General features: G+C 41.1%; 2 protein-coding genes across 4 annotated transcripts in view; one reads left to right on the forward strand and one right to left on the reverse strand.

Moving 5' to 3' along the window:
• The window catches only part of CENPP (centromere protein P), a 212,276-nt gene that overhangs the window by 52,007 nt on the left and 133,806 nt on the right, over positions 1–26,463 (reverse strand). The window contains exon 6 of one of the 3 annotated variants that reach the window (XM_058566117.1): positions 18,578–18,788. The exons of the other annotated variants lie outside the window; for them this stretch is intronic. Within the exon in view, the coding sequence (XP_058422100.1) occupies positions 18,600–18,788 (189 nt within the window). The 3' untranslated portion in view covers positions 18,578–18,599. Of the gene's footprint in view, positions 1–18,577; positions 18,789–26,463 lie in introns of those variants that run through there. 3 annotated transcript variants of the gene reach the window in all.
• On the forward strand, positions 1,445–25,725 carry ECM2 (extracellular matrix protein 2). Its single transcript, XM_058566119.1, has 9 exons — positions 1,445–1,751; positions 5,412–5,600; positions 8,383–8,958; positions 11,297–11,412; positions 13,386–13,521; positions 17,842–17,999; positions 20,396–20,535; positions 21,822–22,148; positions 25,490–25,725. The coding sequence occupies exons 1-9, from the start codon at positions 1,463–1,465 to the stop codon at positions 25,656–25,658; spliced, it is 2,100 nt and encodes a 699-aa protein (XP_058422102.1). The 5' UTR covers positions 1,445–1,462; the 3' UTR covers positions 25,659–25,725.

Raw genomic sequence — 26,463 nt, forward strand, 5'->3', positions numbered from 1 at the left:
TTGATTAGCGTTACGATGGCATATATTTTTTCATTATTTTGATTTTAACCTATTTGTAACTTCATATTTCACATGAGTTTCTTATAGGCAGCATATAGTAGAGTCTCTGCCTTTTAATTGTGGCATTTAATCAATTTACATTTAATATGATCTATATATAACATGTTTTGGATTATTATTTTATTATTCTTATTTTAGTATTCCACTTTATCTCCTTTATTGCCCTATTCGCTGTAACTCTTTTTTTGTTTAGTGGTTACCTCAGGGCTCACAGTCGGCATCTTGAAGTCATTACAGTTTACCTTCAAGTGTCATCACTCCACTTTGCTTACAGTATAAGAACCTCACAGCAGCGTATGTACATTTTCTCCTTCCTCCTTTAGGCTTCTGTTGTCATACATTTTACTTCTACTTATGTTATAAACCCCAAAATACAGTATTATATTAATTAACACAACTGTTAAACAGTTGACTGTATTAGCAACTATCTTTTAAAGAGATTTAAAAGTAAGAAAGAATATTTATCTACATATTTGCCATTTCCTGTGGTCTTTGTGTAGGTCCACAATTCCATCTGATATAATTTCCCTTCTACCTTACCATTTTTCGTAGCGCAATTCTGCTGGAGATGAATTCCTTCAGCTTTTCTACGTCTGAATAAGTCTTTATTTTGCCTGTATTTCTGTGGCAGCCGCCACAGCATGACAAGTGACAGACAGGTGGTGTGGTTCCCTGACCAGGACATGAACCTAGGCCATAGCCGTGAGAGTGCTGAATCTTAACCAGTAGACCCCCAGGGCTGGCATAACTGATGTTTGTTTACTCATATGGTGCAATCACACCTCCTCTCCCTGACAAAGAAAATTATAAAGCTAGAGAACAAAAGAACAAAATAGAAGAGCTGGAAAAATGGGTTGCAGATGATGTTACTCACAGAATGACTTGGCAGACAGGTGGAAAGAAATCTCCCGAGTAACCTCTGAAAACCTACAACAGAGTGGTCCAGAGAGGGGTCGGCAAACTACAGCCCGGGGGCCAAGTCTGACCCGCAGCCTCTTTTTGTAAAAAGAGTTTGATGGGCACAAGCCACACCCATTTGTGTACATACTGTCCGCTTTTGCACTACAAGGGCCGAGTGGAGTAGTTATAACAGAGAACATGTGGCCTATAAAGCCTGAAATATTTACTATCTGGTCCTTTATAGACAATGTTTGCTCATGGCTGGTCTAGAGATAAAGATAAGATGTTAAAAGTTCTTTGACTCTGATAGAAAAAGTCTAAATTCTGATTTGGCAGTAATACTACAGCATATAGCCCATACATCATATGTGTTATTTCTCAAAGACGCTGCTGAGGCACACAGGCAATTACAAGCCAATTTTCAGAGGTAAAATTTAGTCACCACTAACTCTGAAATACTGTTTCATTCTCATTCTAGGAACTGGATGGTGAAAAAGCAAGCATGAAGTTTGCAGGTTTGTTTTGTTTTCTTCTGCTTATCATTTTTCAAATCAACTTTGCACAAAATGAAGAAACTCCTAGGAAGCAGAGGAGGAAGATGTATTATAGAAGATTGAGGAAAAGTTCCTCACCCACCCACAGATCCAGTAGACATCTTGGAATTCAGCAAACAAGGGTGGTTCCACCAGCAGCAATACTCCCCTTGGTTAACTTGGATTACAGCACAGAGGAAAAGTTTGAATCCTTTTTAAGTTTTCTTGGAGCAGAATCAAGCTATAATGTGTTACCAGGTAAGAAAACAGACAAGAGAGAGAACCTCCATGAAGATAATTTTCAAAAAAATTCAAGTTATTATAGTATATTTTGGTTTAATCTACAAAGATAAATTTTGAAATAATTTTAAAAATCACTTACAGAATGTATTTATAATACAAAATTATTGGAAAACAAAAAAATAGTTATCCTACAACTATAAGACCATAGTTATTATTTTGGTTTATTTATTTCTAGTCTGTTTACTATGCCATGTATTTTATATAGTTGTAATCATAATATAGATAACATACATATAAATTTGTGAACTGCTTTTTCATTTATCATGATACGTCATCTAGAATATAGAAATAAATTATTCAGACGATTCTATGAACACATGGCTATTAAATATTTTCAAACAAAAATTTTTCAACCAAAAATGGAGTTAAGCCACTGAATTCCTTTGATATAAACTACTAAATTTTTAAAGGTTGAAAAGATTAGAAATTTTGCCAAAGATTTCAACTAGGCATTTTTAAAAACTAGTATTTAATGGTCCACGTTTTCCAGGTTTGGAACAAAAAAGTAATTATGGTATACATATGTTAATTATTACATGAAACTTTCAAAAGACAAAAGAAAATATCACCACACGACATTCTGTGGTTAATACTCTTCATACATTGTCTCCAGAAAACCAAATGTTTCTAAATGATGTTATTTCCACAAGGTTAACAGAAATAACATACAATTACCATGAAAATAGACAATTTAGGTCACATTTGCAGCACGCTGGGGAGAAGAAAGTGTCTGGAGGCAGGGAAATCTACTCAAAAGATATGATAATAATAGTGTAGCCATAATTGCTAAAGAAATATGAGGTCAAATTCCCTAGTTAAGTGGAAAGATATCCAAGCTATAATGCTAGAAAATAAACAAGTTAAAAGTAGTATGCATGATGTGATCTCAAATCTGTTTAAAAAATATGCAATATAGGGTAATAGGCATTAAAAAAGTATGGAAGATATACACATAACATAACACCCAACATTTTAACCATTTTAAAGTGTACAACTCAGGGGCATTTAGTACATTCACAGTGTTGTACAACCATCACCACTATCTAGTTCCTGAACATTTTCTTCACTCCACAATGAAAATTTTGTAAGTTTTATAAGGAAACTACGTATTAAGCAGTCACTTCCCATTTTCCTCTACCCTCAGCCCTTGGCAGTCACTAATCATTATGTCTCTATGAATTTGCCTATTCTGGATATTTCATATAAAAGGAGTCATATAATATGTGGCCTTTTGTGTCTGCTTCTTTCACTTGGCATAGTGTTTTCAAGGTTCATTCATGTTGTAGTGTTTATCAGTACTTCATTCCTTTTTATGGCTGAATAATATTCCATTGTCTGGATATGCCACATTGTGTTTATCTATTCATCTGTTGATGGACATGTGGGTTGTTTCCACCGTTCGGCTATTGTGAATATTGCAGCTATGAACATTTGTGTACAAGCTTCTATTTGAACTCCTGTTTTCAATTCTCTTGGGTTTATATCTAGGAGTGGAATATGGGGTACCTAAGAGCTGGGCCATGTGGTAATTCTATGTTTAATTTATTGAGGAACCACCAAATGTTTTCCACAGAGGCTACACCATTTTATATACCCACCAGCAATGTACAAGGATTCCAGTTTCTCCACATCCTTGCCAATATTTGTTATTCCATTTTTTAAAATATAGCCACTTTTGTGGATGTGAAGTGTCATCTCATTGTGGTTTAATTTGCATTTCCCTAAAGACTAATGATGCTGAGTGTCTTTTCATGAGCTTGCTGTCCATTGTATATCTTCTTTGGAGAAATGTCTATTTAAATCCTTTGCCCATTTTTTAACTGGGTTGTTCATCTTTCTGTTGTTGAGTTATAAAAGTTCTTTATGTATATTCTGGACATTAGACTTGTCCCAGATATGAATGCAAATATTTTCTCCCATTGTGTACATTGTCCTTTAATGTATCAAATTTTTAATTTTGATGAGGTCCAATTGACCGTATTTTTATCTTTTGTTGCTTGCGCTTTGGGAGTCATTTCTAAAACTCCACTGCCAAATCCAAGGTCATGGAGATTTACACCTACGTTTTCTTCTATGAGTTTTATAGTTTTAGCTCTTATATTTAGGTTTTTGATCCACTTTGAGTTAATTTTTGGTTTTAGTGTGAGGTAGGGAATCTAAGGTCATTCTTTTGCATGTGGATATCGAGTTGTCCCAGCACCATTTGTTGGAGACCATTTTTCCCCCATTGAATGCTCTTGGCACACTTGTCAAAAATCAATTGGCCATCGATGTATGGGTTTATTTCTGGACTCTCAATATTCCAGTGGCCTACGTGTTTATCCTTATGCCAGCACCAGACTGGCAGAAGCTGATAATTGCAGCTTTGTAGTAAATTTTGAGATCTGGAAGTGTGAGTCCTCCAATTTTGTTCTTTTTTCCCAAGACTTTTTGGCTATTTGGGGCCCCTTGTAATTCTATATGCTTTTAAGGATCAACTTTTCCATTTCTGCAAAAAAGGCTGTACTTTTATAATCAGGAAAAAATTCATATGTATCTATTTTTTTCCAGGGGAGGAACTGGGTGGGTGGGATTAGTCTACCATAGTATCCAAATGAGATGGGTAGGAACTGAATTGGCTGACACAGCAGTGAGGGAAAGGAGGGGACAAATGTGAGAGCTCATTTGGGGGTGGAATTTGGGGACAGTGGCTCATCAGATGGAGGAGAGTTATCAGGAATGACACTAGGCTCTGAAGGAAAACATCCCCTCTAATATTCAAATCGGCTGTCTAAGGGACTGCTTAGTTGACACACTTATCCACATATTTACAACCCTGTATGTAGAGAAAACAATGTACTAACAACCACTGCATTGTGCACTTTAAAACGGTGACAATTATGGTATGTGAATTATATTTCAATAACACAGTACTCCTGAAAAAAGAGATAGTTGCAATATCTTGTTAAGAATTCTTGTCACCATCAGAAGCACCACAGAAGCATGCTGTCTGGTTTCACCTTCCTATCTGTACAGCAGGAAGGGTTGGGTGTGGGCTCCTCAGTAGTGCTGTTCCTGTTCTCTGGCACATGACAGAAGTATACCACCTTGTTTCCTCTGAAGTTAGATGTAGCCATACAATTTGCTTTGGTCAATGTAATTAGACACTTTTAGAGCTCACGTGTGATTTGCAACCTCACATTCCCATGGCTGTAGCCGTCAGGGCAGCCTGCTTAGAGATGAAGCCTGTTGTTTCTCACTGGGAGACTACAATGAGCAGAGCCCCTGTGTACCCACATTGGACATGCAGCATGAATAAGAAATAGCTGAAATTTAGGGGTTGTTTGTGGCTGTTGTATAACTTAGCCACCCTGACAGACACAGGATGGATGTGCAATTCACAGAGTCAAGTTGCCATGAGGAGGTCACTCTCAGAGCCTAAGTGAGAGGCATGAGCAGAGCAGGTGAGAAGTGCTACAGAGGTTACATCGCAAGGTACTGTCACCCTATGCATGAACGCACATAGAATGCGATTCTTGTATGGTTCTGCCAACCTGACTTTACACTGTGCTCACTTCCATTCACAGGTGCTGGTAACCACACAAGGATTTTAAATGTGCTCTTGTTCTCTTCTAGGAAAGAAGGGACACTGTTTGGTAAATGGGATGACCATGTACAACCAAGCTGTATGGTCTCCTGAGCCCTGCACCACCTGCCTCTGCGCGAATGGGAGAGTGCTTTGTGATGAAACCACATGCCACCCTCAGACTTGCCCCCAAACCGTGACACCTGAAGGAGAATGCTGCCCAGTCTGCTCTCATGCCGGTATAAAGATTTAGCCAAAGCAAAATATCACATGTGATTTAGCCTTTAACTTCCATTTGTTTTTATTTTGTCACTACCTTAAGTTTTAAATTAATGATAAACTAGTCATCAGGGTACTTAAAATATTGGCACAATGATGACTAACGTAGAAATTATTTGGGAAAGTGTATGGTAGTGGACAGAAATAAAAGATCTTGGCTTTATAGTTCTAGCTCTATCAGAATGAGTAAACGGACCAGATCACATTCTACCTTTGCCTCTCAGCTTTAGAGATGTAGTGACGGAATTTACACAGACAACAGTTCCCGAAGTCTTAGTATGCGTGAAGAGCTTTCCCTAGTTCCTTATGTGCATTATCTCATTTGTTCCGACTCAATTTGGGAATAGTTATCACCCCAAGTGAAGATGAAGAACTCATGGTGCACAAAGGAGGAGTGGTTTATGTCCAGAGAGAACAAAGCCCCATTCTGCAGCCTATTTGCAGCCATTACTGCTCGGCTAATCCCAGGGAAATAAAGGAGTGTGGCCCGGGAGCAGCAGCTTTCTCCGTGGCACTACTGTGCGCACGAAGATCAGGCTACGGGGTTTTGTTGGCTGTTCACTGTCCCTAGTCCTATGAGGCTCATACCTGATGGAGCAGAGGACCCTCCGGAGGGAAGCCCAGGTCTCCTCCAAGAACAGCCTACCCAATGCCTTGTGAAATCGACAAACGTGTTAAATAATTTGATGGGAAGGAACAGGGACATTTTCTCTCGTCTATGATCAAGATAGATTGTTTCCATGCACACAGGATGATCACAGGGTAGGTGTCTACAAAAGCCTCCTGCCAGGAAGAACTTTAGAATATTTAGGAACTGTATTTTGGTTAATACCACCAGTTATTTACTGAGTTATTGTGACTTTAAAAAAATGTTAGAAAATAAAAGTGTTTAATGAAACTGACTCCTTGGGGGTGAAACACAACATTTATAAAGGCAAGATTCAAGAAATTCTCGGACATTTTTCAAAGGACTTGGAATATTCTTGAAATGCTGTGGTTATTTTGGAAAAATAAACTTGGATATACAGGAAGGATTTTAAATGTTTCAATATGATAGCTTTAGTTTCCTTTTGCTAATTTTTTCCTCTTCTCCTCTTGCATGTTCTGCCAGAGATGTGAAAAAAATAACTCACAGACTTTATAATATATACTGAATTGAAATCTCAAGTAATTCGTTCAAATAATTATATTTTATCAGTTCTTTCTTGGGGTGACTTATGTATTAAATACTATTAAATAAAATCAGAAAGAGGATTAAGTAAATTTATATATTTAGATGGGAGAAAATCTATGCATTGAGCTCACGCCTCCCTAGAACTCTTCACTCAGAGGGTGGTGAGTCTGAAGTCTGGTCTTTGTCATGTCTCCCCACTTTACCCAAAGACAGTAACAGCTAAATGCACATGGAGATGAACTTTCCACTGTCATGTATTCTGCTCCCATCATCATTGAATAATAAAAGTACTCTTGAACATACGTCTAGGTTAAAACACCACCATTTAAGTCCAGGACATCATCTTTCTTTTTAGTTGAAATATAAGTTTAATCCCTTGTACATTCTTTTTAAATGAAGCTATGCCTTTCATTCCCTTCCTTCTCTTTCTCTTCTGGCAGAGTTTAGTGAAAGTTACTTTGTCTCTTTATTTTTAAAATTTAATATTCGTTGATTTACATTTAGGTACTTTTAGAACTTTTAACTAATCTTTTTTTTTTTACAGATTTAGTGGAAAAAGATTTGGACAAAATTTTAAATACCTCTGGGGAACAAAAATGCAGTTAAAATAACCCTGACTTAATTTGAATTATTTTTCCACTCTGCTATTATTAGAGAAGCATAACTATGAGAAAAACTCTTTTCTAAAATTCATTCATAAATAAAAAAGGATAGCTGTATGTGTCCTTAGAGGAAAGTATGCATTCTGCCCACACCAAGTTTCCCTGTTGCTGGAATCCAAGTGTCTTTGTATTTTATGAGTGGCTTTGTGAACAACAGAAAAAAGAGTTTGGGTGGAAAAAAAGAGGTTAGGCTTTTGAACCAGAAGTTTTGGATTCAAATGCTGGTTGTACCACTTATTACTTAAATAACTGTAAGCATTTACCTAAATTCTCTACAGTTCAGTCAGGACGTCTTCTATAAGTCTCAAGCAGTAAAAATGATTTAACTAGGGAGTCTGGGAGGGAAACAGAGGAGAACTGTCTATAATTCTGAATTTCAGAGCATGCTTTTAGGCCCATGGAGCTGAAAGAAAATTGGACAAAAATAATAAATCTATAAACAAAAGTTGATTTCACTACCATAAGCAAGTAAAATATACATCTGTTCCACTTTTTTATATCTGATAGTGTACAACTTCTTAGGTTATCAATAAGCCCAATTAACTGTACAGTATCTATTATAAAGGTGTCACATCTGATATACTGCCATCTCACAACAGGACTGCTTACCATGTTGCATCATGTGGCAATATTATTCCCTCTTTAGTCACCAGGTAGCATGATACTTTAGTAAAAATAAATACTAAGGCCCACAGGCAAAACAAAAATTGTCTATAACAGCTCTTACAAAATAGAAATAAAAGTTACTATTAAAACTACTCAAGCAAAAATTTCAAGATGCATTTCATGTTTAAACTGCACTCAAATACCTAGAGGGAATAATATTTACTAACCTCATTTTCACTATGCTTTTTCCTTTGATTAATATCACAACTTGCCCCTGCCGTCTCCTCCTTGCGTGGTGAGTAGCCTCCTATTCGCTGCTCAGTGGCATAGCATTAAATGATAGAACTGAATTTTCTGGTGATTCTTCAGAACAAAGAGAACCTACCAATTTACTTCATGAGCAACTGCCACCTCTTCGGGTGGAAATGGGCCAAGCATTGAGAAAAGAGGAACTTCAATTTGAGGAGGATGCAGAAGAAACTAAAGACGATGAAGATAGGGAGCAAAAGAAAATGAGCCCTGGACCTGGAGATCGGGGGAGACTTCCCAACGAGGGGCACAGCAGAGATGGGGGAGCACCGAGACCTGGAGAGGAGGGGAGATGGGCCCATCCACATGGACACCCAGCGAGGGAGGAGGAAGAGGAGAACGAGGATGAGGAGGAGCAGGAGCAGGAGGAGGAGGAGGACGATGACACTGTCAGGGGAGACATGTTCAGGACGCCCTCTCGACGCCCAGTCCCTGCTCCTCCCAGGGGCAGGCCACCTCTGCCAAGCAGGTGCTCTCTGTCCTACAGGACCATCAGCTGCATCAGCGCCACCCTCACACAGATACCGCCGCTGACAGCGCCAGAGATAACAAGCCTGGAGCTCATTGGTAAGAGATGCTCATGTCTGTTTTATTTTGTGCTTTAAAAGCAAATAACTCTCATTGCCCCATAAATGTTATGTTTTTAATTTTATAATATAAATTGACCCCAAACAGACTAGTTTCACCATCTTCAAACATATAAACTTTGCAGAAGAGATAGGTGTTTACTGCAGAATAGCGTAGTTAGGTATAAAGCAAACCTCTCCAAATCAAATCATGATCTCCCAATGACTTTTTTCTAAAGTCAGCTTTACAGGGCCGGCCCCGTGGCTTAGCGGTTAAGTGCACGCGCTCCACTGCTGGCGGCCCGGGTTCGGATCCCAGGCGCGCACCGACGCACCGCTTCTCCGGCCATGCTGAGGCCGCGTCCCACATACAGCAACTAGAAGGCTGTGCAACTATGACATACAACTATCTACTGGGGCTTTGGGGGAAAAAATAAATAAAATAAAAAAATAAAATAAAGTCAGCTTTACTGAGGTATAATTTCTATACAGTAAAACTTATTTTGAGCATGTTATTCTGAGTGTTCACAGATGCATAGTCATGTCATCACCACCACAATCTAGACCCCCAAATTGTCTCATGTCCCTCCTTTCAGCAGCCCTGGCCACCACTGGTGTTCTCCGCCTCTAGTTTTCCCTGTTGCGTATGTCACAGAAATGGAATCACGCGGCACGTGGCCTTTTCAACTGGGCTTCTTCCCTTATCGCAATGCTTCTGAGGGCCATCCAGCTTGCTGTGTTTATCAGCAGCTTGCTCCTCCTTATTGGTGAGTGGTGCGCCACTGTCTGGATGGACTGCAGGTAGCAGCTGGGCTATTTCCAGTTTGGGGTGATTATGCGTACAGTTGCTATCAACATCCACATACAGATGTTTGTGTGGACCTAAGTTTTCTTTTCCCTAGGGTACATACCCAGGAGTGGGACTGCTGAGTAGTACAGTAAATGCATGTTTAACTTTATAAGAAACCTCCAAACAGTTCCCTAAAGTGGCTGTGACATTCCTGCCAACAATGTCGGAGAGGTCCCGCTACTCTGCATCCTGTCAGCTGTTTTTTCCCTCATTGTAGCCATTCTGATGGGCATGGAGTGTCCAGATATTTACCTATGTTCTTTACAGGGCCACCTGGAAGGGCTCTGAGTGGAGGAATGGCAGGACCGGGTGTGTGTGTGAGGCTGGCTGGTGGGGAGATGGGGCCAGTGGACGAGCCCAGGCATTCATCTGGGTGACAAGGCCCACGCTGGGGATGGCCCTGAAGATGCAGGGGTGAAAGAATCTGAATGGGGTTTCAGACATGTCTTGGGGAAATTGCAGAAATAAACTACCACAGAAATAACAAATGGCCATGTAAATAAATACCCAATAGACGAAGTCTGACATCTTTGTTCAGGAGGGCTAGTCTGCAATAGGGCACCACCAGTGTCAGTGGCCTTCCTGACACCACGTTCAAATGTCCTCCTAAGGAACTCCTCTCCTGCCCAGGGACTCCTGCTCCAGCAATGCCCCTCCTCCCACCACCTGCATGTCAGGTGTGCACTGCTGTAAGAAAATCCCATTTGTGCAAGTCCAAAGTCTTATGAAAGATGGATGACCCGTGCTCAGCTATACTATCTTGGTTTTACAAAAGGGTCACCACGTGGTTTTCATAGTACTCACTACTTCTGGCAAGCTCGTTTTCCGGGTTTAAAATCATCGACTGCTGTACTTAACTAAATGTCAAAACAAAACCCCATAAATTTAAGGCACATAAGAGCTTCTGTAGATTGAAGTCACAGAAGTAAAACATTAGATCTGAGGCAATCTGAGAAATTATCTCCCCAAGCTTCTTATTTAGAGAAGGAAACTGATGCTCAGAGAAGGCAAGTGATATGCCCAAGATTTCACTGATAAAAATAGTATCATATTTCTGGTTCAGGGTCTAGGAAAAGTCAATGAGAAAATATGAAGAACAATAAAAATCAGTTTCTATATAACCTTCCAGAAACACATCTTTGTTGTAAATGCATAATGCTAACGGAATTGTCTAGCAAACAACATTCTGGCTGTTTTAAGCAGCTTCATCTGAAACATGATGTAGGAGAGCGTGACAAGTCCTCAGCATGAAAATTCTGACTACGTGAATCGTCTAGTCCCAGTCTCATTATTTTTCTAACCATACATTTTCTTACGTAATATATACTCTGTTCTTGTTACAAGTACTGCTTTCTCCTCTAGATAAAGCTCACTTTTGCTCTCTATGCATGTGCACGCGTACATGTATGTATATGTATGTGTATTCATTTATATGTGTGCATGTACGTATAGGCACCTAGGCCTAAAACACAACTGCTGTGTGTCCTAGGAAATTCTATCACCTCCATTCCGGATGAAGCATTCAATGGATTACCGAATTTGGAAAGGCTTGATCTGAGCAAAAATAATATCACCTCTTCAGGCATAGGCCCAAAAGCATTCAAGGTAAACATGCGCTCTGATTTGTGGGTTACGATCCACTTGGATGCTTTCCCACAAATGGTACTGCCAGTGGGGGGAGGTGGGGAGGGAGGAAAACGTGTTGAATGGCATTTTCTCCCAAAAAAGTTTCCTCTCCGAAATCCCTAAATTGTATTCAAGCTCTGTCTTGAATATAGTCTATTGTTTTACAGGTTTCTGGCTGGTTTTTCTATGCTTCCCCCTTAGAGCAGCAACAGCATCAATGACAACACTAAGGTTTTGAATTTATGGAGTGGTTTCTTCCCAAGTAGCTGAAAGCTACTTGCAATATGGTCTCTCAATACATGAGATATTTCTGAGAACAAAGGAGAGCTTCTCTGGGGAACTCTGTGAACATCTTCAGGTCAACAAGATAGAGCTTCCCTTTTTTGTGCCGTGGGCAAAATCAGGTGAAGAATATGTTAGCAGGAGGGGGTTCTGGAAAAACAGATGGGCTCAGATGAATATGAGCAAGGGGGTAGATTGGGGAAAGAGAGAAGACAGCAAACAGCAGAGAATAAACCTTTGAAAGAACTCAGATTTGACTAAAAATTTTTCTAAAAGAGAGAAAAGAAGAAAGGATCAAGGAATTTCAGAGAAACAAAGGCATAAGCAAGAAAGGAGGGGTTTGTGTGTGTAAATAAATACTCAAAAATGTGTGCACTTTAAGAAGCTCAAGTAAAACACACTACACCCAACTAGGTCAAACATTATCCCCTTGGACAGTCTTCTGTCCGCTCTTTGGACACACTGCTGGCCTCCTGTATGCTTAGGTACGGGTTCTCATTCAGATTCTAGGCTGGCAGATGAGACCGCTCCAGACATGGCATCCACATTCACGTCAGACTGGAGTCCTGCTCACGCTAGCCATCCTTCTGATAGAACAACAGCTGGGACTCGTGCATTTCCTGCATTTGATCAAAAAGGAAGACACTGCAAGAAATTCCCTCCTTCCCTTGCTTTGGGATTCTCTGTCCCATTTAAAAACTGCTGAAATCGCCTCTGAGCACCGCTGCAGTGAGTCACTCTGTGGTCACTAACACCTGCCAGACTGCAGCCCTCTTTTAGCAGTGCAGGCTGGGAGGCCAACGAGCAGGCACTACAAACATGGAAATGTACTTTCCAGACAGGCAGAAGTGTTTGGGTCCTGTAAAGGAATAGCTTGTGATATTTGTAACACTTCATTTTGAAGAATTTCCACAATAATTAGTGCCATTTTATAACTCTGTTTCTACTTAGTGTAGGTAGAAAACTGAGGTTTACAAATACATTAAAAGGATTCAAATTGCTGTCTTAGGGGCCGGCCCAGTGGCGTAGTGGTCAAGTTCGCCTGCTCCGCTTTGGCAGCCCAGGGTTTGCAGGTTCGGATCCCAGGCGTGGACCTACACCACTAGTCAAGCCATGCTGTGGTGGGCATCCCACATACAAAGTGGAGGAAGACCGGCACAGATGTTAGCTCAGGGGTAATCTTCCTCAAGCCAAAAAAGAGGAAGACTGGCAAAAGATGTTAGCTCAGGGCGAATCTTCCTCACCAAAAAAAAAAATAAATAAATAAAAATTGCTGTCTTAATTGTTAGCAACCATGACAGAAGATCACTGCACGATTTAACTAACTTTGTGTCTATTGCTGAGAAGGTAAAAACCTAAGATCTGGAAAAATCTGACTGGTCCAGTGGTGACAGGACTTTCTCTTGCTTACTAAAGCTGCAATATAAATACGGGTGGGTGGGATACACAATCACCAAGTGTACTTCACTGAAAATGCCTGGGAACAAACGCTATTAACAGGATCCACTTCTACTCGGCAGGAGGATGCGGGGACTCCTGTCTAAGCCTGAGGTAGTAAGTGCAGGTTTCTGAGACTGTAGTTAACTACTGCAAATTGACTGTTAAATGAGAGACTGCACATGTTTATCTGTGACCAGGTAAAAAAGTAATTTTGAGATTTGCCTTTTAAGCTTCTGAACAAGTTAATGCGCCTGAATATGGATGGAAACAATCTGGTCGAGATTCCTTCAGAACTACCATCCACATTAGAAGAACTTAAAATCAACGAGAACAATCTTCAGGCCATCGATGAAGAGAGTTTATCAGGTATTTCTCATTTGCTTTTATGACATGTGTCCTTATACTCTTTCTTCTGTAGTTGTGTGGAAGTTTTATTTGCGGTCTTGCCAAATGAATCGCTGGTGAAGTGTTTTGGGTCACTTTACCATTTAAGTTGATATAACTTATTTTAACTATTGACTGGTGAAACTTTTTAAAAAGTATTTTAATTGCCTGATGTCTTAAAAAAGTACTCCAACTATAAATAAACTCTCAATGATTTCAGGTCCTCATCATTAGCAATACAATAACTGAACTACAAATCTTAATACCTCAAGAGTCACAGGAACACTCCCACAGGGCCCTGTGTTTGTACCCACCTTTTGGCGGTATCAGTGGTGATAATGCAGTATCATGGCTTGTTAACTGGTCTCCTTTATCACCCCCAGATGCTCGATACACCCCACCCCCAACTCCTGCCACCTCCACACATTTTGCTGTTTTAAGTTGGCATGTGAGAATTATGTATAAAATATGAGCGTGTGGGCAGTCCCTGTGAGGCCAAGGGGCCACCCTACAACCAAGTACAGAAGCTTCAGCACAGACGCTACAGCAGTCACTTTGGGTGACAGTCTTGTTCACCAGAGGGCTGCTCTGGCACTTCTGGCACGTGTGGGTCAGTGAGGCCCACAGGCCCACAGAGCAAGATGGACAATGTGTCCAGGGGTGTGGCTGCCACGACAGCCTGGCTTTCCTAGGGACGGGCTTGAGTGAAGGTGTCCACGTTCCGTACATTTGCTACAGCTGGAACTTTCTGTGGTTGTTTCCAGGCTGAGCTGGATAAATGAAGTTGTCACATTGTGAATTCTGCATAAAAGAGGCAGTACTACATTTAGCTTTTCATGAATTCTAATGTCTTTGATTGATTACATGCTTAAGACAAAGGTTGCCTAATTTTTCTTTTTATCTTCCTAACAGTCTATCTTCCAAACAGCTCTTGAGGTATAGTGCTCAACACTTTTTTTTTTATTTAAAATATATTCATTATGTTAATGTTGATAATTCAAGGCTTTAAAGGAATAAAACAATTCAATTACTTCCTTTCATTCCCAAAAAACTTCATAGGAACAAACACTTCTGGTGATGGGAAAAAAATAATAATGAGAACTGCCAAATCTGAGGATTAGAGTTACAGAAATACTCTATTTCCAGATGGATTACAGGGTACACATGAAAACCTTTAATAAATACAAATTTTGATGGGCTTTGTCATATGGAAAAGACATTAGAAAGGTCAATTTCTTAACTGCCAGGTGAAACAGACCAAAGGAGCACTTAATTGAGAACAAGCGTACTAACTGGTCGTCCATCAACTACATGTAAGATCACGTTTCTAGCTCTGTTATCAAATGACACATTATAAAATATAAGTCCTTATTTGGAAGGTGCTCTTACATATTCCTGCAATTGCTTCTCCGCACGCTCATGCACAAATGTTTCCACATTCCCAGAGAGTGGACTGTGGTCCAGGGCAACTGGCCTTCTGTTGGCTCCTCTCCCATCTCCACAGTCCAAGCACCAAGGAGGCCTCCGCCCAGTGCAGGTGGCCAGTGAGGAGGCTCTCTGCTGTCATCTTGCCCAGAGAGCCCTCTGTACCCTCTGTGTGGGCTGAGGGCTCCTCTTCTGTTTGGGTTGCATTCTTAGTCACGCTCCAGTGCCAGCCCCTTGGGTGCTAGGTTCTTAGTTCTGCTCCAGTGCCAGCCTCTTGGGTGCTGGGTTCTTAGCCCTGCACCAGTGCTGGCTCCTCAGGTGCTGGCCCCTTGGGTGCTGGGTTCTTAGTCTTGCTCCAGTGCTGGCCCCTCGGGTGCTGGGTTCTTAGCCCCATTCCAGCCAGCCCCTCGGGTGCTGGGTTCTCTCTTGACTGCTGGAGCCTCTGTGGACAGTCAGGCTGGCTGGCAGTGAGCAGGGAGAGCCTGAGCACAGGCCACCACCAGTGCTGTGGTGCTGCTCTCTGGGTGGAAGCCCCCGGCCTGACCATCAGTGGCCTGCTCCTCTCCTGTTATATCTCATGGCAGGTCTTCACTCATGACCTTTCCAGTTACATACAGTTCCAGAGAAGTGGGGAGAAGGGCGCTCTGGGGAAAGAAGCAGTACATGCAAAGGCGTGAAGAAACAAAACGATTTAGGTGCTTTGGGAATGGCATGCAGTTCTGTGGAGCTGGGATGCAGAGTGTGATGCGGGGAGATGCAGGGTGTGATGCGGGGAGAGCAGGAGATGGCGTGAAAAGGCAGGCAGGAACTGGACAGCAAGAGCTGCACAGGCTACGCCGAGACACTGGGAGTGTATCCAGGAGCCACTGGGAGACTTGCAGACCCACAGCGAGAAAAGGAAGGTCTTATAATTGAGGGAAAGGGTATCAAGGCAGAAGGGAGGGACAGCAGGAGAAAACTGGACATGCTTAAAAATGCTCCTGTCTTCATTAATCACGGAAACAAACTAAAACCTATGATCACATTGGCCCCTCTGGCAACAACTGTGCGAGGTTATGCGCTCGGAATAACTACAAGATCATGTTCTCATGCACGCATGTCCATGTCCATAACCTGTCATGTCGCTCCCCACCCCACAGCGGGAAGGACTTCCTACCAACTTCCTGCTAATAAATCCTCTTTCTACCCCAAGTAACCTACAAGAACCTTCTCTAACTCCATCCTGTTTCCTGTTAAATACAGGAACACACATCTCGTGTGTTTCCTACACACACAATATACACATACACCAGAGAATAACTGTAAACGCATAATATCATGAATTTGCATTGTGTATTATATTTCTCTCTCGTGAGGTCATGTAATGATGATTAGTCTACTTCTATTATCTATTTTTCACTGGAAAACTTCTATTACATTCTAAAACCTCAACTGTGTACTAGATAAATATGCTAGAGTCTCGGTATCTTTAGTTTTGGAAATTAAAGAGATTATGAGGAAATAAAACCACTTATCATAGTTTACTGGTTAGCCTCCCTACTTTCTGCCTCTTAGTCCTTCAACTGATCCTAAACATGACCACCAGATTAGACGATTTGTCATGCTGTCTGCTGCCCAGGGGCTCCTTGCTGCCTAGAAAGGAAAGCCAGACCTTGTTGTCTGGTGCACAAAGGCCCTGCACAGCCCACCTCTGCCCTCCCAACCTGCACCCTCACCTGCAGATGGTCCACTCCAGGGCTGGTCTCTTCCCTACCCTCAAGCACGCCCATGTGGGTTCGTGTGCCTGTGTTCACCCAGCTGCCTCAGCTTGCGATTTCTACCTATATCTTTCTATCCTTGAGAGCCTAGTCCCACTCACACTTGCACACCACTCAAGTCCACACTGCCGTCTCTTGTCACCTTCTAGCACCTATGATCTGTATTCCTGATGGTCCTGTCTTTTGCTCTTGCTTAGACGCTCTTGCTTCTCTGATACGCCTAAGAGTAGGAACTGAGCATGGAGTATTTAGTGTAATGCCCATGACTTGAGATGCATATGAAAACAACCCCTATTCTGGAAATCCTGGCCCCCGAACAAACTCCAAAGTTACACCCTGAATGTCTGACTCAGATGCCTCTGGGTATCATCACTGCTGAGCTGGCCATTCCCCTACTTCAGGCTTCCATTTGGTTTGGATCACACCACTCCTGAGACCAGTAGAAACAATTTAGAAAAAACTTGTTTGTATAAAGGCCTTTCTTGGTAGCTCAATCTGAATGCATGGAGAATTTTTGATCATTCTTCTTTCAAAACATCCATCTGGCTGCACTCTATGCCAGGAAGTGAACAACTGCAATGGGAATTTATGCTGTAACTCCCGTGCTCAGAGACTGAGGGTCTGCCAGGCAGAGTGCTCCTTCTGCATCCTGGAAAAGGAGCCACTCATTGCATTACACCACACCCACCCCCGATTATGGTGCCGCTTCATACCTACCTGTCTTTGCAAATGCTTCAAATGACCTTCCACAATCTTCTACTTCTTGCCCACCTGTGGTCTGAGTCCCTGCTTGGCCATCGCTACCGGTGGGGCGCCCTGACCCTCCTCCTCCCCACTCTGGCTTCTGTTCCTTCTATAATCTTTCATCATACAGCACAACAATGATTTCTCTATAGGCCTCCACTCCACTGGACCATGCATTCAGCATTCAGTCCTGGCTGAACCGAGCATTTGGCAAGTGCAAAGTACTTGGGAAAGGCTCTATAGGGGGATACAAAGAAAGAAGCTAAAAGATTTGCCCTCCAAATAAACTAAACGTTTCAAGTGACATTTTGAAAGGCTCTAGAAATTGCATGGTTTTTCAGTTATCCTAATAACCTGATAATTTTATTTTTTATAGACTTATATCAATTGGTCACCTTAGAACTGGAAGGAAACAATCTCAGTGAAACCAATGTCAATCCTTTAGCTTTCAAACCTTTGAAGAGCCTATCTTACCTGCGTCTGGGAAGAAATAAATTTAGAATTATACCACAGGGTCTTCCTGCTTCTATTGAGGTATCATTATCTTTCTTCTAATGTTTTATATTTTAAATATAGTACAACAATATATTCTAAAAGATTATTGTGATGCACATTAAACTCAGTAGTTTTGTGCTATATACAGAATTTACTATAATTTGAGCATTTTCTCTTCAAACAATTCAAAATTACGAATCCAAATTATAATTACTAGTAGAGACTCTCGATAAAGTGAAAACTGGTCCTGCTGAGAATTTAAACAGAAATTACAACTTGCAGAAAGTACTCTGACTTGCAAGATAGTTTAAACTGTCTCAAACCAGAACTGTGACGTTCATCGCAGTCTGCTCCACCCAGAGTCTCATGGGGACGAGCAGTGACCCTGCATGGACGGACATGATCTGCAGAGAAGGCTGCTGACTGTGCCGGCAGCCCCCGGCTTACCAGTTCTGACCAGCTCCTACCAAGGGCCCTGTAACTAACTCCAGGCCCAAGTGCTGTCCTGTTTCTACCCTCTCTGGAGATGCCCCCCGCTGCCCAGGTGTGTGGTCTCCTTGGTTGTGGCCAGGAACACACTTAACTAAAGGGGGGCCCCAGGGGACCTTCGCCGCTGAGTGCACACCCTGACTTCCTGCATTAAGAACGGAGGTCTAGCAGATGCCAGCTGGACCCAGGCTGACTCCGAGGTCTGTTTCTGCCACACACATGATCATCCATCAAGAAGGCAGGATGCAGCTTCCCACAGCTGTGGACCAGCGAGCCAGGAGAGAGGGCCCTTGATCTCGTATGACACTTCTGCCACGGCCACCACCCTTCCTCTTTTTCCTCTTCGCAGATGAAGATATAACTTCAGAATTTACCAAAATTGCAAAGATCAAGGTTCCAATGCCTGGCTTTACATCAGAATCACTTGGATTCTAAAGAAATACAGATTCCTGGACTTATTATCCCAGGCATGCTAAATCAGGTTCTTTGGAGGGTGAGGTCAGCAATTTATAATTTTTTCAAAATTAAAATTTTAAATAGGTAATGCATGCACACAGTAAAACACATATACACACATCTTGAATAATACAAGAGCAATGTGTCTCCCTTCCACGGCTGATCCTTCCATCCCTAGTTTCTCTTTCCAAAGGACCCTCTCACTAGCTTGGGAGGCGCTGTCCACACAGGTCCCTGTGCTCTGAACCATTCTGAGGCACTGCTTCACAGCTGTAGAGTTTCAACGTATGGTGAATGTGCTCCGAGTGGGTACATTTAGGTGGGAATTCACACTTTAAAAAGCTCATGAGTGATTCTAATACACAACCAAGTTTGGGAACCACTGATCTAGTTCACCCCTAAATACATATGAAGGTAAAAGCAAAAGAAGCTAAAAGTCGCCTTACCCATTTCTAACAAATAACAAAATTAAGTGACAAAGACGGGGAAATGACTGCAATAAGAATAGAAAGTTACACTGAAGATATACCAATCCTACTTCTCAGTTCCAACAAAATCCTTGAGTGAAAAACTCCCTCTAAAGCCAACTGAATTTAACCTGAAGGGAGCTAGCTATTGGAAACTTACTAATAGTTCTAGCAAACTTCACCCTGATATTAAATGAAGGCTCTAATTAACTTTTCTCTCTCTCTCTTTTTTTTTTGTGGGGAAGATCAGCCCTGAGCTAACATCCATGCTAATCCTCCTCTTTTTGCTGAGGAAACTGGCCCTGAGCTAACATCCGTGCCTGTCTTCCTCCACTTTCTATGGGACACCGCCACAGCATGGCCTGACAAGCAGTGCGTTGGTGCACATGTGGGATCCGAACCCGGGCCGCCAGCAGGGGAAAGCGCACACTTAACCGCTACGCCATGGGGCCGGCCCCTCTAATTAACTTTTAATTAATTACAATACAAGCAAGTCTAAAAAATGTTAGCGTAAGAAAATTACAGACAGCATGTGCTGGTGGGAAGCAGGCTGACCCAGAGCTTGACCCAGCCAGGAGGATGTGTTTCCCCACGTATTAGCTGTATCCCCGAGTGCACGCCTTGCCATCTCTCCAGGCCTGGTTTTCTCCACTGCTAAATGGGGATGATAATTTCCACCTATTTTCTAGGGTTTTGAAGCCAAAATGAGATAATTTATGTGAATAAGTTTTGTAAATTATAAAGTTTTATAGAATTACTATGGTATGCTGTATCTTACAACATTTTATGGTTAAAAAATAATTAAATAAAATTCACTTAATTCCATAACCATGACAGATAGTAATTTAATTTTACTAATTAGAAAATTTGAAACTTAAAAAAATGAACTTACTTGGAAGAGCAGTAAAAGACTTTCAATAATACTAATGAGAACAGTTTACAATACTATTTTAATCTCTGTGAAATTGAATATATTGATCAACTAATACAAAGACAAATAATAGTCTTTTCTCTTAATTATAGGAATTATACCTAGAAAATAACCAAATTGAAGAAATAACTGAAATTTGTTTTAATCATACCAGAAAGATCAATGTCATTGTACTACGTTATAATAAAATTGAAGAAAACAGGATTGCTCCCTTAGCCTGGATAAATCAAGAGTAAGTATACACTACAACTTGACTTTCTTAGACGATTTCTTCCTTTTGCCATTATTAAACAGGGTATGAACAGGGGAAGTGAGGGAGGTGATGGTTTTGAATGGCTTGGTGACAGCATTCTTTCTTATGAACCTTGCATGGAGTTCAAACCGTTCATGATATGACAGTGTCAGGATGACCACAGTCACTGCTGCTGTGGACACCACCCTACCACGTGAAGTGTTGAGCCAGAGCAATGTGACCCAAGGTCTGACCGCCGTGTCGCTCTGGCCTGGCGGACCTCACAGGTGATCACGAAGTTTAAGAGAGATAATGCCCTGCCCAGTGAGGAAGGAGCCTCCTTCCTTCCCCATCCCGCCCCGATTAGGTGGGAGCACCAAGCTTCATGTCCTATACCACACTGTCCTCATTCCTCCAAACTGTCCTCATTCCTCCAAACTACTTCTCCATCTCAAGTCTGACAAAATAGACTGAAGAACCTTGGGCCTGGCAGCAGAGCCCATCTTCTCGGAGAGGAATCAGCAGCCCTCAGTGAGGGGGCCAGCATGGGGGCCTTGCCCATCAGGAGGGGAAGTGGAGTCAAGCCCTGGCAGCAGGTCCACCAGAGCAGACAGGAGCCATGTGGCGAGGGGACGAGGGATCTGAGTGGCACAGCAAGGACAGGCATCTCTCAGGAGCAAGATGAGAGAAATGGAAAGAAAGCTCGAGGGCCAGCTGGGTTCAGCCAGATGTGGCGGTGGCAGAGCGACTGAATCTTCCTTAGGGGAAGTCTTTATGTACTGGGCAGAAGCTGTAGGGAGGCTCCTGAAACAAGCCGGGTAGGGCACCATAATTCCCAGATCTTCTGGCCAATTAACAGCCTTTTCTAGATCCCTCAGTCTCACTCCAAGTGCTAGGTGCCAGGTAATCAGATCGAATGTGGATGTGAATGCAGAACCCTCACAACACCAATACTGCCTTGCTGGGACCACAGACGATTTTAGGGATAGGCAGTTGGATGTCAGCTAGACCTCTGGGCTTCATTTCTGATTCCAGTTGACCTTAGGAGATATTTGGGGACCTCTCTGGGCCTCACCATAAGCCCTGGGATGTGAGTTTTCTCTCTGAACTTGGTGCTCCTCGCTAATGGAACTCGAGCAGCTGAGTTCCTGTACGTACCTGTGTGGTGCCCAGGTACGTACATGCAGTGCTGGCAGGAGACCAGACAAGCATCCTGACTGGTTTTGTCCAAACCTGGAGCTCCCCTCACTCATGTTCCCAGACTGTTTCCTCTTTCCCTGCTGCAGAAACCTAGAATCAATCGACCTCTCCTACAACATGCTCTACCACGTGCCCTCCTATCTCCCCAAGTCCCTGCTGCACCTTGTGCTCATCGGGAACCAGATCGAGCGCATCCCTGGCTACGTGTTTGGCCACATGGTGCCAGGCCTGGAATACCTGTACCTGTCATTTAACAAACTCACGGATGACGGTGTGGACCGAGTCTCCTTCTATGGAGCATACCATTCTCTGCGAGAACTGTTTCTGGATCACAATGACTTAAAATCTATACCACCTGGGGTACAAGAAATGAAAGCACTACATTTTCTGAGGCTGAACAACAACAAGATACGGTAAATTTTGGCTTTTTCAAGTATCCATTTAAATTGTTGTGGTTGACAAAATATATGATTAAACAACCATGACATGATATCTGAGATTTACTTTGAGGGAAAAAACGGGAGAAGAGGTTGCATTAAACAAGATGGTGAATGTTAAACAAGATTGGTGAATGTTAATAATCTTTGAAGCTGGATGATAGGTACATAATGATTCATTATGGTTTCTTTCTATTTTTGTTTATGCTTGCAAACTTCTTCAGTAAAAAATTTTAAAAATACAGTATATTACATAATATTTAGAACCTTAGAGACATGTTCAAAGGAGGCTTCAAGACAGCAGATTATGGCGCTGCTCCCACCTCCATATGCAATTTTGAACACCCTAATCTGTACAGTACAAAACCTAAATATATGCTAAAATTAAAACTGCTTCTATCTAGGTAGAAGGCAAAATTGTTAATAAATTTCTTGAGACTCAGCTTCCCTCACTTCTGGGGACCCATTTTTTCTGTTTATACTCCACCAGCCGACTGAGTCATCTCATCACCCCTGCCTAGAAAGCATGAACATCTCAAGAACTAATCTGGACTCTGGTAGTGTGGTCAGCAGGGGAGGCAGGTCCCTGGGCTCTGTGGTCCCTCCCTGAGGATTATACCCTTACTCTTTTCCCTGTCTCTGAAATTCCAACACAAACTCCTAAAAAACAAAATGGAGAAAGAGTCACGAGTTTATAAAAGCACTGGGGAAAGAGGTGAGGATAAGGAAAGCTTCGTAAGAGTCAGTTTGATAATTTTTCAGCTAAAATACCATAGGTCATGCTGTATGCTTCCTATTGCCTGGCATCAGGACGCATATCATGTTTGTTTATCCCACTTCTGGTGGGACTGAGGCAGTCACCCCCTGATATCTCCTCCACCACTGAACCAAGAGTTTCACTCACAGATGATTGTTCTTGAACTTCTTATTTCCTTAGGGGTAACAAAATGGTGAATTTCTATTTTTATCATTCTTTCCACATTTATTAGCTGGAATTCCTCGGTAAAGAATTTTTTCTTATCAACTAGGGCCACTTTATTACTCTGAAAGGTAGGATAAATGCTCAGTTCTTTCCTTTAAACTGCCAATCAGAGTAAGAAGTTGGTTACAAATTTGTAACTACGTGTGGTGATGGATGTTAACTCAACTTATTGGGGCAATAATTTCCCAATACATACAGTCATCAAATCATCATGTTGTACACCTTAAATTAATACAATGTTATATGTCAATTATATCTTTATGAAACTGTAAAAAATTATACATATGCATTATATATGAGTGAAAAAGACTATAAAATATATTAAAATGTTAATTTCCCCTGGCTGTAGAGGGGAAAAAACGTTGGTGCCAAAGTGTTTTTGCTTTATTATTTTCTTTTTGGCTTTCTTTCTTTCTCTGGAGAGTCAATAGAAAATTATGGTTTTACATATTCAGAATGTTAATTGCAGAATGTCAATTGCAATTACTGTTCTTACACTGTCCCATCTTTGGCCAACGGTAGCCCTTGGAGCCGGCTCCTGTGTCTTGGATGGGCCTCTGAGACCCTGGATGGCTCACTTTACATTCCCTACAGCAGACCCGCACCAGCCCTGCTTCTAAGAGCCCTAGATCCTCTGACTGGGGAATAATCTTCGGAGGCCCCAATCTGGGCACCAGGCATGTTCCTTTAAAATGTGCTGTTATTTTTTCAAGGCCTTTTAGTGGACTGCCAGGAAATACACATTTTGTAAAGAAAAAGAACATGAGTTCATGCTGACATTCCCAATTCAAATTTGACATTATATAGTATTCCTTTTGTCTTAAACTTGGTTATCCTACACTGAAAATCCAGGTTCCCAACAATATTAACTTACATTTATTATCTTACAATATATAAATAATAGTTTCAAAATGATAACACCATTATTACAAACAACAAAAGTATTGAATTAAGTTTACGATGTGTTTGGTAGCTGTATTGGTCTTCGGAATATGAAAGTCTTCAGAAGGATGTACAGCTGAAATATAGTGGTTTTCTCTGTAACAATATGTCAACAACTTAATATACAGATAAGGTCTTAGTTTGGTTTTTAGGAATTGCTATTTTCTATTTGATTAATATATTTTTATTATGTTGAACATTTATATGATTCCAAAGTCAAAACTGTATAACAAGGTATATTAATAGACATCTTTCTTCTATGCCTGTCCCCTTCCACCATGTTCTATCCTTCCCCATAGGTGAATTTTTTAATTTCTAGTCTATCCTTCCAATATTTCTTTTTGCAAATATAAGCATGCATATATACACATATTCATATTCCCCATCCCATCCCATAATTATTATACAAATTATTACACAGAAGAACTTTTCTCTTTCTCTCTACAGAGTGTGTATATTTTTTCTATTCTTTACTTTTTAAAATTGTCAGTATATCCTGGATTACACTCCATATCAGTGTATAGAGAATTTCCTCATTCCTTTTTACAACTGAGCGTATTCTATTATGTGGGCATTTTATTCAACCAGTTCCTTACTAACAGACCTTTGATCATTTCCATTCTTCTACCACCACAAATAATGCCACAATGCATAACTTCGTTGGAATGGCATTTTGTATTTTTCCAGTCTAACTTTGGGATAGATTCCTAGAAGCAGGGCTGCTGGGTGAAGGGGTAAAATGCTACACACGCCAAATTCCTCTCTGTGGGGCTATACTGTTTTGAATTCCCTTCCACCATGTTTGATCCTCCACAGCCTCACGGTCAGAACATGTTGATGAGATTTTGGATGTTTTTGTGGCAAATCTGGTGAGAGTGGTGTGCAGTATAGTTTCAATTTGTACTTCTTGCATCCTGAATGGGATCAAGCATCTTTTCATGTTTACATGTCACTTCATTTTCTCTTCTGTGAACTGGTTACCCAGGTATTCTTTTTGTTCTTTTCCCTTTTCCTCCTAAGTTTTTAGGAGCTCTTTGTATATTAGCCCTTTATCTGTGATATAAGTTGCAAATACTTTCTCCCAGTTTTTCATTTGTCTTTTAACTTTGCATTTTTAAAAGCTCATTTATTAGTCTTTTCTTTTCCTGCCTGTGGTTTCTGAGGCACAAATTGGGAGATGTCCCTGCTCCCAGGGTATGGCCACGCTTTACTCTACTACTTCTACGGCTTCGTTGTTTCCACGTTTAGATCTTTGATGTATCTGGTGTATAAGGATTCAATTTTATTTTAAAAACAAAAGAATTTTTTTAACAAATGTAAAACTTAATTTCTAAGTTACAAAGGCAAAGTATTACTTGGACCACTTATGACCTCCATGTCTATTTTTCCTTAGGACTGTTCTTCCAGAACAAATTTGCAATGCTGAAGAAGATGATGATTCAACCCTGGAGCATCTTCATCTTGAAAACAATTATATTAAAACAAGAGAAATATCATCCTATGCGTTTTCATGCATAAGATCATATTCAAGTATCATTCTTAAACCACAAAACATTAAGTAATTCCAAGTTTTCCTTTGTCATTTATAAACTGTACTCATATATTTGTTGTAGTAGCAATTTGTCGTCAATAAGAGAGACACAATGTCATGTTACACTCATATCATTATGTAGTCAACCTGATGCGCCAACTCACAGCTGAACAACACAACACACGTCTATAAGGTTCAGTCTTCTAGTAGTTTAGTGAAGGTTTCAGTTGCACTCTAAAATGAAGCCATCTCACTGCTAAATTTCTCTGATGAGAACAGGATGTTATGCATTGCTGAGCTAGACTGGGACAAAATAAGCATGTCTTTTACAACAGACCTCAACACTGCTATTAACTCCCTAAGTCCCTTTAAAAATTATGTATGTCGGGCCGGCCCCGTGGCTTAGTGGTTAAGTGCGTGCGCTCTGCTGCTGGCGGCCCGGGTTTGGATCCTGGGTGTGCACCGACGCACTGCTTCTCCGGCCATGCTGAGGCCACGTCCCACATACAGCAACTAGAAGGATGTGCATCTATGACATATAACTATCTACTGGGGCTTTGGGGCAAAAATAAATAAATAAATAAATAAATAAAATCTTTAAAAAAAAATTATGTATGTCATGGTTCAAGAACAAGAAGTGTATGGCAGGAAAAAAATAATAGGTAGAATTTATGAATTACTGTTTAGTTTATTATTCTACTGTTAAAACAATTAATTTTTTGTAAGATCCCAGGCTACAATTATCAGTACACTTAAATACACTTAATAATTGGCTCAGCTTTAGTTCCTTCTATTAACTACACATGTGAAATTAAAACACTATTTAATATTAACTT

Source organism: Diceros bicornis, chromosome 22 (assembly GCF_020826845.1).
Source record: "Diceros bicornis minor isolate mBicDic1 chromosome 22, mDicBic1.mat.cur, whole genome shotgun sequence".
In the NCBI taxonomy this organism is placed as follows: Eukaryota; Metazoa; Chordata; class Mammalia; order Perissodactyla; family Rhinocerotidae; genus Diceros; species Diceros bicornis.

Excerpts from the sequence above, each read along its gene's own strand:
- ECM2 (XM_058566119.1), top strand. The coding sequence starts at position 1,463 with ATGAAGTTTGCAGGTTTGTTTTGTTTTCTTCTGCTTATCATTTTTCAA. Across the intron at positions 1,752-5,411 it reads AAGCTATAATGTGTTACCAG|GAAAGAAGGGACACTGTTTG; the intron begins GTAAGAAAACAG and ends GTTCTCTTCTAG. Across the intron at positions 13,522-17,841 it reads CGATGAAGAGAGTTTATCAG|ACTTATATCAATTGGTCACC; the intron begins GTATTTCTCATT and ends TATTTTTTATAG.